Raw genomic sequence first — 16,002 nt, 5'->3', positions numbered from 1 at the left:
CTTCTTTGCATTGGCTTCCAGTAAAATCCAGAATAGAATTTAAAATCATTCTTCTTACCTACAAAGCTCTTAATGGTCAGGCACCATCTTATCTTAAAGAGCTCATAGTACCTTACTACCCCACCAGAGCACTGCGCTCCCAGAATGCAGGGTTACTTGTGGTTCCTAGAGTCTCCAAAAGTAGACTAGGAGCTAGAGCGTTCAGCTATCAAGCTCCTCTCCTGTGGAACCAGGTTCCAGTTTGGGTTCAGGAGGCAGACACCATCTCCACATTTAAGAGTAGGCTTAAGACTTTCCTCCTTGATAAAGCTTATAGTTAGGCCTGGCTCAGGTAGTCCTGAACCATCCCTTAGTTATGCTGCTATAGGCCTAGACTGCCGGGGGATTTCCCATGATGCACTGAGCTCCTCTCTCCTCTACTTTCTCTCCCTCTGTATGCAACCTTATCCCATTATTGCATGTTACTAACACAACTTCTCCCCTTTCTGGTAGTCTTGTGCTTTCTCGTCTCTCTCCTCTCTCCTATTACTTCCTGCAGGTTTTCTGGCTCTGGAGCTGTGGAGTCTGGATCTGTGGCTGCGGGTCTCCTGCTGCCCCTGTGTTCCTGCTCGACACCCTCTGCTGCAACAACTATTGTTGCTAGTCTTATTGTTATTATTGTTATTATAATCATTAACATTACGATTGTTACCATTAACACTATATATCACTATATATACTAAATATCTATACCATTTTTCATTTAGTCTATAGCAACATTACCTTCACTGTCTGTACCTCTGTGTGTATATTGTGTAGGCTTCCTCCTCTCTCTCTCTCTCTCTCTCACCCCAACCGGTCGAGGCAGATGGCCGCCCACCCTGAGCCATGGTTCTGCTCGAGGTTTCTGCCTCTTAAAAGGAAGTTTTTCCTTGCCTCTGTCACCTAGTGCTTGCTCTTGGTGGGAACTGTTGGGCTTTCTTTAAATATCATCACAGAGTAAGGTCTAGACCTGCTCTTTTATGAAAAGCGCTGTGAGATAACTGTTGTTGTGATTTGGCGCTATATAAATAAAATTGAATTGAATTGAATTGAAAAGCTCACCAGTGTACTTCACTTTCCCCGTCACTGTGACGCTGATAGACACTTGGTTACAATCGTCCTTGGGATCCAGTACATGGAAAGCTTTCACAACCTGCCAAACAGATTGGTGACAAATGATGGATCTCTTAAAGCATATAAACATTGATCAAACTTACTTTCAACTTGGTATCGCCTTTTCCTGTCAATTGCACGTCAATGTTGTTCCCTCTAAGTTTCTGGAACAAAGCACACAAGAAAAAGCAACTGATGCAAGAATGAGGTGAAATGTTTATGTGTATATTTAAGTGTAATGCTGACAGTGCTCTATGATACCTTAAGGTCTGTTTCCACCTTCTCCTTCTTATTTTCCAGTACAAGCTTTACAATGTCGTTCTTTCCTGGGATGGTGAACTCTGCAATTAGATTTGCTTCAGGACTGACAGACCTCTTTAGCTCATACTCCGCAAGGGCTTCCAATGCCATGATGGTATCCTTGACATGGTAATAAATCATCAATAACATGTTCAACATCTCTACTCTGATGGATAATCTGGACTGTGTGATCACACAGGGGATACAGTGTCCATGCCCCAAGCCAGGGAATCTTTGCTTTCCAAACAATCCTCAATCTAGCATCGCAGTCACCTGTGTTGATTTGTAGCCTCCAAAATAGTTTTCTTGGGTGGTTAACCAGCAGGCTGCTTTGTCTGCCCACTCGGTATGCCCAAGTTCCACTGCTGTTAGGAGGGCATAGGCTGTAGTCTCTACTGTGATGACATCTGCCCTCTCACAATTCTCGTTGGCATCAGTTGTCCACAGATAACAGCCATTCTTCCCTGCCAGTTAAGAAATAGAATATAAGAAGTAATTAAAACTAATTAAAACAATGGCATATTTTAATACACCATTTTGTTGAACTTTCTGACCAAATGTAGTTGCTCTGGTTGCTCTTAGGGTCAGGCGATAAGTAAATATAATACAATAATAATATATATATATATATATATATATACAGTATAATATAAAATGGTCAACTGACAAATGTTCTGCCACAGTGTTTACAACATGATAGCACTTACATTGATAAATCTAGGTGTATTGGGCAATACTATGATTTTTTGCATCAATTAATGAAATAACTTGCTTTGGATTTGTTAAATAGACATTTATTTTAAGTTATTTGTCGTGAAATCAGTTTCTCAGTTGATTATACCTAACTACTATATTGATTATTTCATGATGATAACTTGATAGTAAATTTCATATTATGTCCGTATCACCCACACCGATTTTATGTGATTGGACCTGCCTTCACTAGCCAGGGCTTGAAGTTTTTTCCAGGCAGATGAATGATCTGTTCCCCTTGGCAGGCAAATGGCAAGGCAGTAGGCTGTAATGGCAACAGCATAGGGATGCTGAAGCTCATCAAGGTGTGACAGGAGATATGCTGTTGATCTTGAAATGCTTGCATCCTGTTAGAAAATAGAATATAGGCAGTCAATGAAGAGAGTCAATGAACTAATGTACTTACAAATTATGCATTGACTACAGTGTATTAAAACATGTGAAATATAAAACTACAGCATTAACGAGGCTAAGAGTTGACAGCTTCGCTTCCGGCTGTGAAGCTGTACATAGGCATCGGAGTGCACTGAGCTAAATAACATCAGCGTGCTAACATGCTCACAATGCTAACATGGAGACGATTAGCATGTATAGTGCTTACCATTGTCACAATGTTATTTTAGCATCTTAACATTAGCTAATTAGCTCAAAACACAGCTTAGGCTGATAGGAAATTCCATAAAATTTTTTTTAGGTATTTGGCCATAAATCAAAGTGCTGAATATATTTTAGTAATAGATTTTGACCAGAAGACCTGATTTTGACCTGACCCCGGGATAAAGAACTATTTAAAGGAAAAGTCAGTAGCTTATAGGGATGAAACGATTACCGGTTTAACGGTAAACCATGGTAAAATTCCCGACAGTTATTATTACCGTACACATTTTAATTACCATGGTAACAGGGTACGGTTAACCGCGCTATCTCACGGCAAACACTGTCCAGCGCCTCCCAGAAGCAGGCGCGCATGCGCAGAATGCAACATGGGTTTGTTTGGGTCAATGACAACATGGCAGAAGACAATGCTGCATAGAGTTTTCAGTCACTCTGAAGTCCGGTCGTATTTTAGTTTTTATGAGAGTGCTGAGGGAAACTTGATTGAAGAAAATAACCTTATAGTGAACGCAGGGTGAGTTAACTTTTAGCTTTGGTTTGTCTCTCTGACTTGTTAACAGCGTGTAAACTGAAGCTCTCAGTGTTAGCTGCTCTTGTAAAAACGCTACACGTTGTTCTGTTGCTGTGTGTGTTGTGTGTCGGCAGAGTCTATTCGTCCGCTGCACATGATAACGTTACTAACGTTACTAACATGTTACTATCACTGTCTTCTAAAGACTTATGTGTTTTCATGTAATTGTCCACAGGGTCATTGTATTACCTATATAATATAAAAGATAAAATCTTGATAATACACACTTAGATGATTTTCATATATTTACAAAAGGTATTTGCTGTTATTTTATTTTTTATGCAAACATTGTTTATAGTTTTCAATATAAAACTTGTTGAAATGGTTTCAGTGTGTGTATCAGTACATTTTTATATTTTTTGGACTTTTTGGAACATTTTTACAATACCGTGATAATACTGATAACCGTGATGAATTTGGTCACTATAATCGTGATATGATTTTCTGTTTCATCCCTAGTAGCTTATTTAAAATCATTAGGATACATAACCATGACTGCTCAAAATTGTGTGCCATTCCCAGTGGTTAGTGTTAGATATTTTACTGGAATATATGTGAAAATACGTGAAAACTATGACCTGCTGTTGATGCAAGTGGAAAGGTTCTGAAGGAAAAGTCAAGAGATCACCAAAGTCATCAGGATTCATCCTCTGGCCAAAATTGATATCTGTACAAAATTACATGACAATCCCTTCAAGTGGTGGATATTTCAGTCTGGACGTTAGTGGTGGACTGACCAACTCTGCCATCCCAAAGTAACACTACTAGAGCTGGTAAAAAGCCAGGGCATTAATATTATTAATATTATCTCTGCATTATTTCACTGCATTATTTCTCTCTTCGGTTTGCAGGATTTGAAGAGATCGGTGAAGGGCAAGAGTTATGAAAGCGGTCATGGAGGCTTCTTTGTCTCTTCCTTTCTACATCAATCACACACAGACAATATTGCGTTCAAATTACTTCTATTGAATATGTTACCACATCTAAAGTTCTAATATGTATATGCCTGTTCTAATAAGCATGCAGTAGATGTTATCAAAACTCCTCTGCGTAGTACTGGATGTGGGTCATCGAATGACCCATCAGTCTCCTGTACTGAGAGCAAGTAACTAACTGGTTGCCTGATCTCTTCATCTGGTATAACCCTAGCCTTCCTGCCTTGCACTCCAAAAGCCATTCTCTGATGCTCCGCCACCAACAATAGCACTTTCACTACAAGTGCAGTTAACCTGAAGACAAGAGAAAGAAAGAACAAGGGAGAAGAGTGAGTGGAAAAATAGATTTTCAATTTGAGATTTTGTAAATTAGGAAAAGCTGATTTACTATGTGAGATATAAGTAGTCTCTTACATCAGTAAGGCTGCAAAAAATACATACTCACCAATTACTAGGTTGCTCTGAAAGAAATGGGGGATATCCATTTTCTTTTGTCTTGAATGTTAAAATCCTCATAAAACCTGACAAAGAAAGTATTTACTTTGTTATGAAATGTGTATATCAGAATCAGAAATCATTTGATTTCTTTATTGATCCCCGAGGGGAAATTCTTTTGTCACAGTTGCACAATTATCAAGGCATCAGGAATAGAAATAATAATAGAAAGTAGGTAGAATAAAGAGTATATAAATATGAGAGTATAAATATAAAATATAAAGGAGTGTAGGTATGTACAATATTTACATTAATAAAGAATCATAATGTTGTTGAATTGTTAAAGTGAACAGTACTAATATAAAAATGCAGAGAATAAATAGCAGCAGAGAATGTTGCACATTAATTATTACACAGATAATAATGCACAAAACAGGTAATAATGTCCAGTATAATAACTAACTAAGGGCCTGCATGTCAGCCACTTAGAGGGAGGAGTTACAGAGTGTGATGGCCACAGGCAGAAATGACTTCCTGTGGCCCTCTGTGGTGCATTTTGGGGTGATGAGTCATGCACTGAAGGTGCTCCTGTGTTTGAGTAGCACGTCATGGAGTTGCTGGGAGACATTGTCCAAGATGACATGTAGTTTGGACAGAATCCTCCTCTCTTACACCACAGACAGAGAATCCAGCTCCACCCCCACAACGTCCTATAATTTTTACCTAATTCCTTACTTCAAAATATTCTCTAACATCACCTACTGCAGCTAACGCTGCCCATTGCTAAAATTGCCAAAAAGGTAATGCCATGTTTATCATTAAAGGAGTGCTAATGTTAATAAGCCGTTAAACTATAGTTTCTGACGTATTCTAAATATATTTGCAAGCTGCCTGTCTACAGTTATAGTTGGCGTGTCTGAAATGATCAAACCAGAGCAGACATGTAATTAAACATGAGCTGAAAGAATCTAACATGGCTGCCTGCCAAACAAAGTTATTTAGCTCCTCTTTGTGTGACGTTGTAGATGTGAACTGTTGTAGTCAGATCCGTAACAGCTATGGTTGTAGTTATAGTTAAATGAAATCTCAAAGTTGCATGTCGTCGTTGTAGACGGTCGTTAGTATTAGATGTAATCAACGGCAGGTCACTGTAACGTTATCGTAGACGGCATGTTTTAGAGCCAGCTGGTGGTCGAGAAATGGTTTCTCATAGCTTTGGATATTATTAAAGAGAGCTGGTACCAACAGTGCTGGAGATAACATGCTACATTGAATGTAGTTATACACATAACCTTATATACTATTCTATCCATGCTATTCAAATTCAGTTTTTAATGCATTACTTAAGTTAAGCAATTCAAATTCAGATCTAAATTGTTCAATTTGAGATTCTTTTAACACAAATATCAGCCCGTACATACTTTGTAACTAGCTAAACATTACAATGATAATGTTGATTATAGTGAGTAAACATTACACAAACCATGAATTGTACGCCACCAACAACACTAATTTGCCTCCAGTCCTGCTATTTTCTGTCATGGTAACAGCGGTTGGAAAAATCATAGCCCCGGGTATCCAGTAAAAACCATCACTAGTTTGTCCTCCACATTGTCATCAAATCGGACAATGGGGGGGAAAACGCTCTTCTGCTCTGAGTTTAAGTTTTTATATGATAATCCTACTGCTAACTATGCTAGCCACTATACTAGTTGTCTGGAGCTAATCTGTTGCTAATGCAACAGTCCAAGTAACTTTTGATTAAATTTTTTTATTTATTTAACCTTTATTTAACCAGGTAGGCTAATTGAGAACAGATTCTCATTTGCAAGTACCTGCCAAGAAAGTGTAGACGTGCAGGACAACATATAGTTACACATTGAATACACATAGTACAAAATACAAAAATACATAATGCAGTAATGAGTCTGTAAGGAGAATATTTAAAAATGCAGTAGCTTCTATGTACATTTAGTGCAGGTGCCGACCATTCAAGATCAGATTGTATGCATAAGTTGTATGGCACAAATAAAAATCACAATATACAAAAATATAGTCAGTCTATAAATATTATAGATTTACGGATGAGGGTCTCTAGCTTGAGGGGTTTTTGTAACTCATTCCAGTTGTTGGCAGCGGAGAACTGGAAGGAGTGGCGGCCGAAGGTGGTGTGGGCTTTTGGGGTGACCAGAGAGATGTACCTGCTTGAGCGCAGGCTACGGGTGGGTAATATAGACACCAGTGAGCGTAGGTATAGGGGGGCTTTGCATAGCAAGCACTTGTAAATAAGTTGGTACCAGTGAGTTACGACGGCCAGCCTGCTAATGCATAGAGGTCGCAGTGGTGGGTATTAAATGGGGCCCCGGTAACAAAATGGATGGCACTGTGGTAGACCACATCCAGTTTTTTCAGGAGAGAGTGTGAGGCAAATCTGTAGATGACATCACTGAAATCTAGCATGGGTAGAACAGTCATTCTTACCAAGGCAAGTTTGGCAGCACAAGTGAAGGAGGCCCTGTTGTGGAATAGGAAACCGATTCTGGACTTAATTTTAGATTGAAGGTGGTTTATGTGGGGCTGGAAAGAGAGGGAACTGTCTATCCAAACACCTACGTATTTGTAAGTGTCCACATATTCTAATTCTGACCCATCTAGCGTTGTGATGCTATTGAGACGAGCCGGTGTGGGAAGCGATCGGTTGAAAAGCATGCACTTAGTTTTACCTGTTGATCAGAATGTGATGGTTGACAGAGTCAAAGTCTTTAGACAGATAAATGAAAACAGTTGCCCAATAATGTTTTTTATCAATGGTGGCTATGATGTCATTTATAAACTTAAGGGTGGCTGTAGTGTACCCGTGACCAGCACGGAAAGGAAAGGGTACGATGGGATTCGAGATGGTTAGTAATCTGTTTGTTGACTAGGCTTTCAAAGACTTTGGACAGACAGGGTAGGATAGATATAGGACGGTAGCAATTTGGGTCAAGGGTGTCTCCCCGTTTAAAGAAGGGAATGACCGCTTTCCAGTCTCTGGGGATTTCTGAAGATGAGAGAGACAGGTTGAACAGGGTGTTAATGGGGATTGCAATAATAATAATAATAATAATAATAATAGGAAATAGATAATTTTAGGAAAAAGGGGTCCAGATTATCTAGCCCAGTTGATTTGTAGTGGTCAAGATTTTGTAACTCTCTCAACACGTCAGCTGTCTGGGTAGGGGTGAAGGAAAAGTGGGGAGGAGGGCTTGGGCGTGAAACTGCAGAGGGTGCAGGGCCGTTAGCTGGGGAGGGGGTAGCAAGGTGGAAAGCATGGCTAGCTTCAGCAAAATGCTCTGTAATCATAGATTTATCGGTTGACAATGTTCCCTGATTTGAGGGCAGTGGGCAGCTGGGAGGAGGTGCACTTGTTTCCCATTGATTTTACAGTGTCCCAGAACTTTTTAGAATTGGTGCTACAGGATGCAAATTTCTGTTTGAAACTAAAAACAGAAACTGAACCTAACTGCTGAATTAGGGATAAGGGATGTATTTTACCCTTTACCTTTACTCTTTTCAAGTCCTTCTGGTGATACTTTTCCCTGACATCAAGGACAGTGTCATTCATTTCATTCATCGTCTGGAGCAACTAGGGGTTAAGTGTCTTGCCAGGGACACAATGGGTATTTGAACAGGTCTCTCACACCAAAGGCATATGTCTTTACAGGAGCTTTGGTCTAAAGCTTAAGGAAAACGTTTTCAGTTTCAAAACGGCTTTCAAAAAAGGTCTTGAACCTTTTTGGAAGTGTTTTCAGCTTGCTGAATTGCTGCAATTCAAACTCTTTCAAATTACATTTAAAGGCCTTACACAACTGTACGCCATATTAGATTATTCTATAAGCTAAGCCCATGAGGCCACTAAGGTTATCCGAACAAGGACTCCCATTTGTGTTCCACTCAAACAGACTTGTGTAGTGATAAGCTTTTGTCCTGTCCTGGGTCTCAGGTTAAGAAAATCTGCATGTATGTATTCACATATTTACTACACTTATATTCACAAATGCACAAATGTTATGATCTTGTGCTACAAATATCCTCTTTCAGTATTATATTCCTCTTGTGTATACAAAATCATATGTTGTGCAAACATGGTAATAAGACCTACATCTTATTTTGATACCGTTATTTTTTGTGAAAATTATGCACGGATGGTGGTGCGGATATTGGTGGGGTCAACCAAAACATTACAATTCAATTTAATTTGAATTCCACTGGGGACCATTGATATTCACAGCAAATTGCATGGCAATATTGCCAGAAGTTGTTGAGATACTTTGTTGAACAAAGTGTGATAGAAACAAACAAGCTACAATCACCATCTTTAGGCTCTGTTAATTGGCAAGAGGAAAAATTTGCATAAACTAGTTTAAATTTTATCTATTGTGTATTTATTTATTATATAATTTATAATTTATAATTTATAAATTTATAATTTATAAATTATAAATTATATCACGATGTAAAAGAGGTACAATGTGTAATAACTGAGACCCAATTCATACAAATAGTTGCTAACTGCTAATTTAGAAATTCTAAAAATCTTACACATTGTACATTCAAGTATGGTTCCAACTTTTTTATTCTTCACTCTAAATGTGTGTTATTGGTAACAGAAAAAAAGGAGTTCAAAAAAAGATAAAGACATTATACAATGAACTGCTTGATGTTTTCTTAACTTCCTCAATTTTATCAAGAGCATCATCTCTGGCACCAGCAGGCAGGTCAAACCATTGATCACTCAGGTCAAGGTAGCGGACGGCTGTAACTGTAGGAGCCAATCCTATCATCGTCTGTTCTGAACATCCTCTAGGCAATACAATCAGGCTAGCAACCTTATCGGGAGAAAGAAGGAACTCTGCATGTGAACTGCCAAATCCATCCCCTGTCAGATGAGAACATTAAAAGAGTAAGACACTGTCATTTACAAAGGTCTGTGAATTATAAGTCTGTGTCTAACAACACATACCTTCTACTGAAATGAAAATATTGGAACTAGAGTCGGGCACTATGTCATCTGGTAAAGTTCCATCAATAGCAATCGTCTGACTGCTCCTTCCTATCAAGAGAGAAGTGAATGGATTAAAGCAATTGTAAACGTAAAATATATTGAAAAATGAAAATCATGACAACCATCAAGGAAGTACACAACTCACCATCTAATTTAAGCACCTGGGTTTCTTCTACTCTCTTTTCTAGTCCTTCTGTCTACAACATGAGAAAATGGAGCCACATTACTGTCTCCCTTGACTTACATGTAGAAGTATTCGAGCATTTTGACTTAAGTTAACATTGTTAGTAGACAAATTATACTACATACCCAATAAGGTTAGGCGAAACCAAACCTTTCAAATTTGATATGATACTGATACTTAATTAATTGTAACAATACTGATAAAATGTGCTGTCGAATGTGATTTTTCTGAAAAAAAGATTACATTTAAAGGCAAATTACATCACAAATACCTTAATTGACGTTAATAACAAATGTATTGTGATCTTGAGATAACAAAACAGTGGTCTAACCAGGCAGGGGCATTTCTTAAAGAGGTGGTATTATGCTTTTTGTCTTTTTCCCTCTCCTTTATTGAGCTATATTTCTTTTTTGTGCATGTAACTGTTGTGGTGACAGCCTGGCTGACGGTGAGTGTCCTGGTTTTTTTCTCCTTTTTATCAGTTATTATCCTTTTTCCTCGGTTTTCTGTTCCCTGCCTGCCTCCCTGTGTTTTCTCCCGTGTGTGCTCTCTCCCTCTGCTCCTGAGCCCAGCCAACGACCCGCACCTGCACCATCTTATCAGCCACCTCGTCAGCCCTGTCGCTCCAGTCACTAACCCTGTCTTTCTGTCTGTTTTCCCTCCCAGGTTCACTCACCCTCATCATCCGTTCTGTCGGCTGGGCTCATGCTCCGGTCCTCTCCTCTTCGGGCTTCCCCCACAGCGTCCTCCCAGTTCCCCCTTGCATCCTCCCTTCCTCGGCCCCAGTGTCCCCCGGCTCTCTGGTCCCAGTCAACTCGGTTCCCCGTGCCTGTCCACTCCAGTCCCTCAACCCCTTGTTCCCTCAATAAACCTCCTATCCTCTGAGCGTTGCATTTGGGTCCTCTCTGTCCCCACACCACACCACCCTTAACAGTAACAGGTTTACAAAGTGAAAAAGCCCAAAGTCCAGCCCAAAGGGAGTTCCCATCTCCCACAAAAAGCACTGCTCTGAACCACTTGAAAACAGCTCGTTTGTAGTCCAGTCCTTCACTTCCTTTACTTGTGACGTCACAATGAAAACGTGAAAACATAAAGCTTGCCAAGCGGCTAGCGGGGTCAGGCACGCCCTCAAACCAAGCTAGTCTGAGCGGAGGCCCTTTGGCTCGACTCTCCTTTGTTTGGATTTCCTTTGTAGAAATGTTGTACCTGTACCTGCTTCCAGGTACTTTTTTTCGGTCACCTCACCTCCGTCAAGATTCCAAGTTAGCTGAGGAATACTAAACTGATTGGTCAGAGAGAATCGTCACTATTCACTGCATCATCATTGCATGCACCAGACAGAGGCCAGCAACATAAAGTATTATATTTTACAGTCTTCGTATAGAATTTCATCACTAAATCCACTTTTGCGAAGTTTTGAGGTGAGAAATCAGCTGTGTAGATTTATTATTAATATAATAATATAATATTGACAGTTTTACAAGAAGTGATGGCGGAACAAAAATGTGCTTGAATATTTTTCAAGCACATTTTTTGGAGTTGAGGAGCTCCGCAAGTGGCTGTGGGGGATGCCTGTGCCAAACCGCGGGAGGAGCGTGTGAGGCCGGCCAGCCGCCATCACACAGACCGCTGCAGCAACAACAGCAGAAGAAAACACAGCTGGAAGGTTTTCATACTGCTTGTCTGTCTTTACATTATGAGTAATGTTGAAATGTTTTAACTTAAAAAAGAGAAAGCTGTGTGGATCGCTGGTGTGTGTGTCGCATTGAACATTACGTCGCGGCAGTTGTGTGTGGCGTCGCTATGACGACAAGCTACATACTATCTCTGGGTACTATCTGCAATGGAAAACGGAGCAGGGCCGAGTAGAGTCGAGTCTATTGATTTGCTCTATGGTAGCATTTTTCGGCAAGGCAGCATAACGTTAGATCACACCGGCAACTGTTCAACGTTTAGTCCTAAAAGACGATGCAACTCTGACTCTGTTTGGGCCTGGAAATTCACAATCACAACCTGTAAGTATGCTTTATTGGTTGTGAATTATATTTAAAAGAAACACGGCAATGTAACTTCACAGACTATTCAAGTGGGGAGTTGTTGTAAACGTTGGCTAACCCAGCTAAAGATTTCATAGAGTGAAAAGAGGAGCTGCAGAAATGTGCAGTATGAGAAAAATATGGTGTTTTTTGAAAATGAAAACATGTAAACCTGTTCTGGTACAACCCCTAAATAACCCCTGAAAATGAGCATAATACTATCTCTTTAAAGATTAGTAATTATCAGTGTCACTGGTTAGCTTAGTTGGTAGAGCACAGGACTCATTGTCAGAGGGTTCTGTGTTTAATCCCCACTTAAAGCTCCCCTCCAGCCAGTTTTAACTGCAGTTTTTGGTTAACGTTCTTTCTCAAACAGAGAATGGGGGTGTGGTTAATAGTCGGATGCAATACATTACCATGACAACCAAAAACTGACCGGCTGGAGTGTTCACTAAAATTGCAGACTACAGAATTGCAGACTACAGGAACCATCTACGATTTAACCTGAGATGCCGACAACACAAACTTATTCCCAAATGCCTACACTTAGGCTCCACGGTGAAAGAACACAGAGCCAGAATAATCCTGGAGAATGCGCAACACCAACTACTGAATGAGAGAGTGAGACAGATACATTTCACCATTGAAGCCCTGAACAAAGAATTGGACAACATACACCACAAACTAGAAACATATCTGCCCAGTACAGCACTGGAAAAGGTCATGGATTTCATCAAGAAAGCACAGCTATCTCAGCATAACAAGAGCAAAGAAAGACAGACCCGGAAATTCCAAAACCTACAGTTCAGAGCGAGCAGTACTAATAAAACAGGAGAATTGTCTTGGAGGAGAAAGGACAACAACCCCACAACACATGAAACAGACAACAGATGGGTGAAAAACCTGTCAGATACTCACCCAATCAGAGAAAGACGTTCTGGCCAAAGGATTAAACTTTGCCATTACACCACAGCAGCTACCTATAGTGAACCTCATCACAGCCACAGAATCGGCCATTAGGAAAAACAAATTAACAGAAACAGAAGCGGAACAGCTCAGACTAAAGGTATCTGCAGCCCTTCCTAATGCAAAGGCCCCCCCTTCCAAACTCACCATCCAAGAAAGGAAGGCTGTGACATCTCTGAGCAAGGATCAAAAACATCACTATCCTACCTGTTGACAAAGGAAGATGCATGGTAGTCCTTAACACAGCGGACTACCAGAACAAGGTCAATACACTACTAATGGACACAAACACATATGAGACACTGAGACGAGACCCAACCAGTGGATACAAGAAAAAGGCCATAGAATGTCTACAACAGCTACAGAAAGATAACACCATCAACCGTGAACAATATTACCATTTGTATTCTGGAGAAGCCATTCCATGCATTTACGGACTACCCAAGATACACAAAGAAGGAGCCCCACTAAGGCCGATTATCAGCAGCATCAACTCGGTCACCTACAATATTGCCAAACACATTTCTACCATCTTAGCTTCTTTGGTGGGAAACTCACACATCCAAAACTCCATTGACTTTGTAGACAAAGTTCGAGGACTAAAACTGGACCCAGATGAGACCATGGTATCCTATGACGTGACTTCTTTGTTCACCTGCATCCCCACCATAGAAGCAGTAGAGACTGTAAGGAAACGGCTAACACAAGACAACACCCTGGACAACAGAACTAGCCTCAGCCCTGACCAGATCTGTAAATTACTCGACCTCTGTCTAAACAACACCTATTTCCAGTACAACGGAGGTTTCTACAGACAGAAGCATGGCTGTGCCATGGGCTCACCGGTATCCCCGATTGTGGCAAACATCTACATGGAAGAAGTGGAGAACAAAGCCCTCAACTCCTTCAGAGGAACAGCACCGAGCCACTGGTACCGACAACACCTGGGTCTAAATTAAAAGCCAGGAAGTGCAAGCCTTCACAGAACACATCAACTCTGTGGACAGTAACATCAATTTCACACGAGAAGATGTTCACAACAACAGTTTGGCCTTCCTGGACTGCGCTGTACACATTGAAGAGGACAAGTAAAAGTGCAAATTGGTGTTTACAGAAAACCCACACACACAGACCAGTACCTACTCTTCGATTCCCACCACCCACTGGAGCACAAGCTAGGGGTCATGAGAACACTGCACCACAGAGCGGAAAACATACCAACAAGTGCCCAAGCCAGAGAGAAGGAACAGAACCACCTGAAGGGGGCACTTACAGCCTGTGGATACCCTAAATGGACCTTTGTGAAAACAGCCACAAGATCCAAGAAGAACAAGACTACAGGGGATGAAGAAAAGAAGGTCAAACGCAACAACATTGTGATTCCATACGTATCTGAAGTATCAGAGAAACCCAGGAGGATTTTCAACAAACACAACATCCCTGTGTTTTTTAAACCCAAGAACACACTAAGACAGATACTGGTACACCCCAAAGACCGCACACCAAAACACAAGAAAAGCAATCTAGTGTATGCGGTCCAATGCAGTGAGGAATGTACAGACCTGTATATTGGGGAGACTAAATAACCACTACACAAACGCATGGCAACACAGAAGGGCCAACTCCTCAGGTCAAGACTCTACTTACATCTGAAGGACAGAGGACACTCGTTTGAGGACCACAGGGTGCACATTTTAGATAGAGAAAATGGATGGTTTTAAAGAGGTGTCAAGGAAGCCATCTACACCCGGGTTGAGAAGCCGTCATTGAACAGGGGAGGCGGTCTACGCCACGACTTATCCCCCATTTACAATGGTGTCCTTTCATCACTTCCCAGGAAACTCAACAAACGTAACCTATTGGCCTCAGGTGAAGGCCATGGGTAGTCCTAACGACCGTAACGACTGTCGTTACAACAACCAGCAGTATCGACGATCCTGGCAAACGACCCTACTGAGGTTAAATAGCTGAGTTTCCCTACCAGTTAGTCAGAAGTATGACCTGGATGACTGAGAATCTTCACAGACATCTTCACTAACGATATGCTGTGTTAACATCACTACACTGTAAAGTTTAGTACACTTTACTGTCTGGCAGGAGTAGCTATTACTTACCCATGATAGAAGCTAATGTGCGCGTATCAGCTGTTATCAATCATACAGTCGATGGTCCTGTCACACACTGCACATGATAACTCCCACTACGTTTTATGGTGCGCTTACTTTACCGCGGGGTGTGATGGGTGCCTCCGCCGATGCACTGGTAAATGCATGTTGCAGACTGTAAATAAGACGGCGGCAGGTGAAAGTGCAACGCGTTTTCTGTCATCTGTCCTCCAACACCGCACGCGCAAATGCCATAATGAAAATGAACAGCAAACTAAACCAAGACGAGGAAACTAAAAAATAAAATGAAGACCTGCTGTTAGCTAACTTTGTGCAATAACTATGCTAGCTAACTACACCTGGCTAACTACAACTAAGTTAAGTTAACGTTAGCTAACTAAACTAAAAAAAATTAAGCCATTTGTCAAAAAATATTTGGCGAACAATGTGGGTAATCAACATTGTGAGGAAATGACTGAAAAATATGAAATATCATAGAAATGTCAAAATACATTACATTTATTCATCTAGCTGACACTTCCATCCAAAGCGACTTACAACTGCTAATTATGTCAGAGGTTGCACGCCTCTGGAGCAACTAGGGCAGAGGTCACTAATAGGCGGACCGCGGTCCGGATCCGGACCCAGCCGCCGTCCTCTCCGGACCGCCGACCTACAGCCCATTTATTATTGAGACTTACTACCTCGTGACGGAGCGTTTCTATTTTAACCCGCGCAGCTTTTCTAGCATTTACTGTACTGGTTTAGAGGACCAGGAAACTCACAGACCAATCGCATGTGCTCCAATCGTCTCATGTGACGCTGCTCAGCCAATCAAATCTGTGCATACCGATGCTTGCGAGTCGAGTCCGCGAGATTCACCAGAGACGTTTTGGAAACACACCCGAATTGAGGAGACGAAAG

General features: G+C 41.0%; 1 protein-coding gene across 1 annotated transcript in view; it reads right to left on the bottom strand.

The window, feature by feature from the left end:
* The window catches only part of LOC123968263 (complement C4-B-like), a 34,557-nt gene that overhangs the window by 5,548 nt on the left and 13,007 nt on the right, over positions 1 to 16,002 (bottom strand). Inside the window, 5 exon segments of the mRNA XM_046044902.1 lie at positions 1,084 to 1,174; positions 1,239 to 1,298; positions 1,396 to 1,554; positions 1,708 to 1,898; positions 2,378 to 2,534. Of these exon segments, the coding sequence (XP_045900858.1) occupies positions 1,084 to 1,174; positions 1,239 to 1,298; positions 1,396 to 1,554; positions 1,708 to 1,898; positions 2,378 to 2,534 (658 nt within the window).

The sequence above is a fragment of the Micropterus dolomieu genome, linkage group LG03, assembly GCF_021292245.1.
Source record: "Micropterus dolomieu isolate WLL.071019.BEF.003 ecotype Adirondacks linkage group LG03, ASM2129224v1, whole genome shotgun sequence".
In the NCBI taxonomy this organism is placed as follows: Eukaryota; Metazoa; Chordata; class Actinopteri; order Centrarchiformes; family Centrarchidae; genus Micropterus; species Micropterus dolomieu.
Note: the sequence above shows the minus strand (reverse complement) of the source record. Positions and strands in the feature narration are given on the sequence as shown.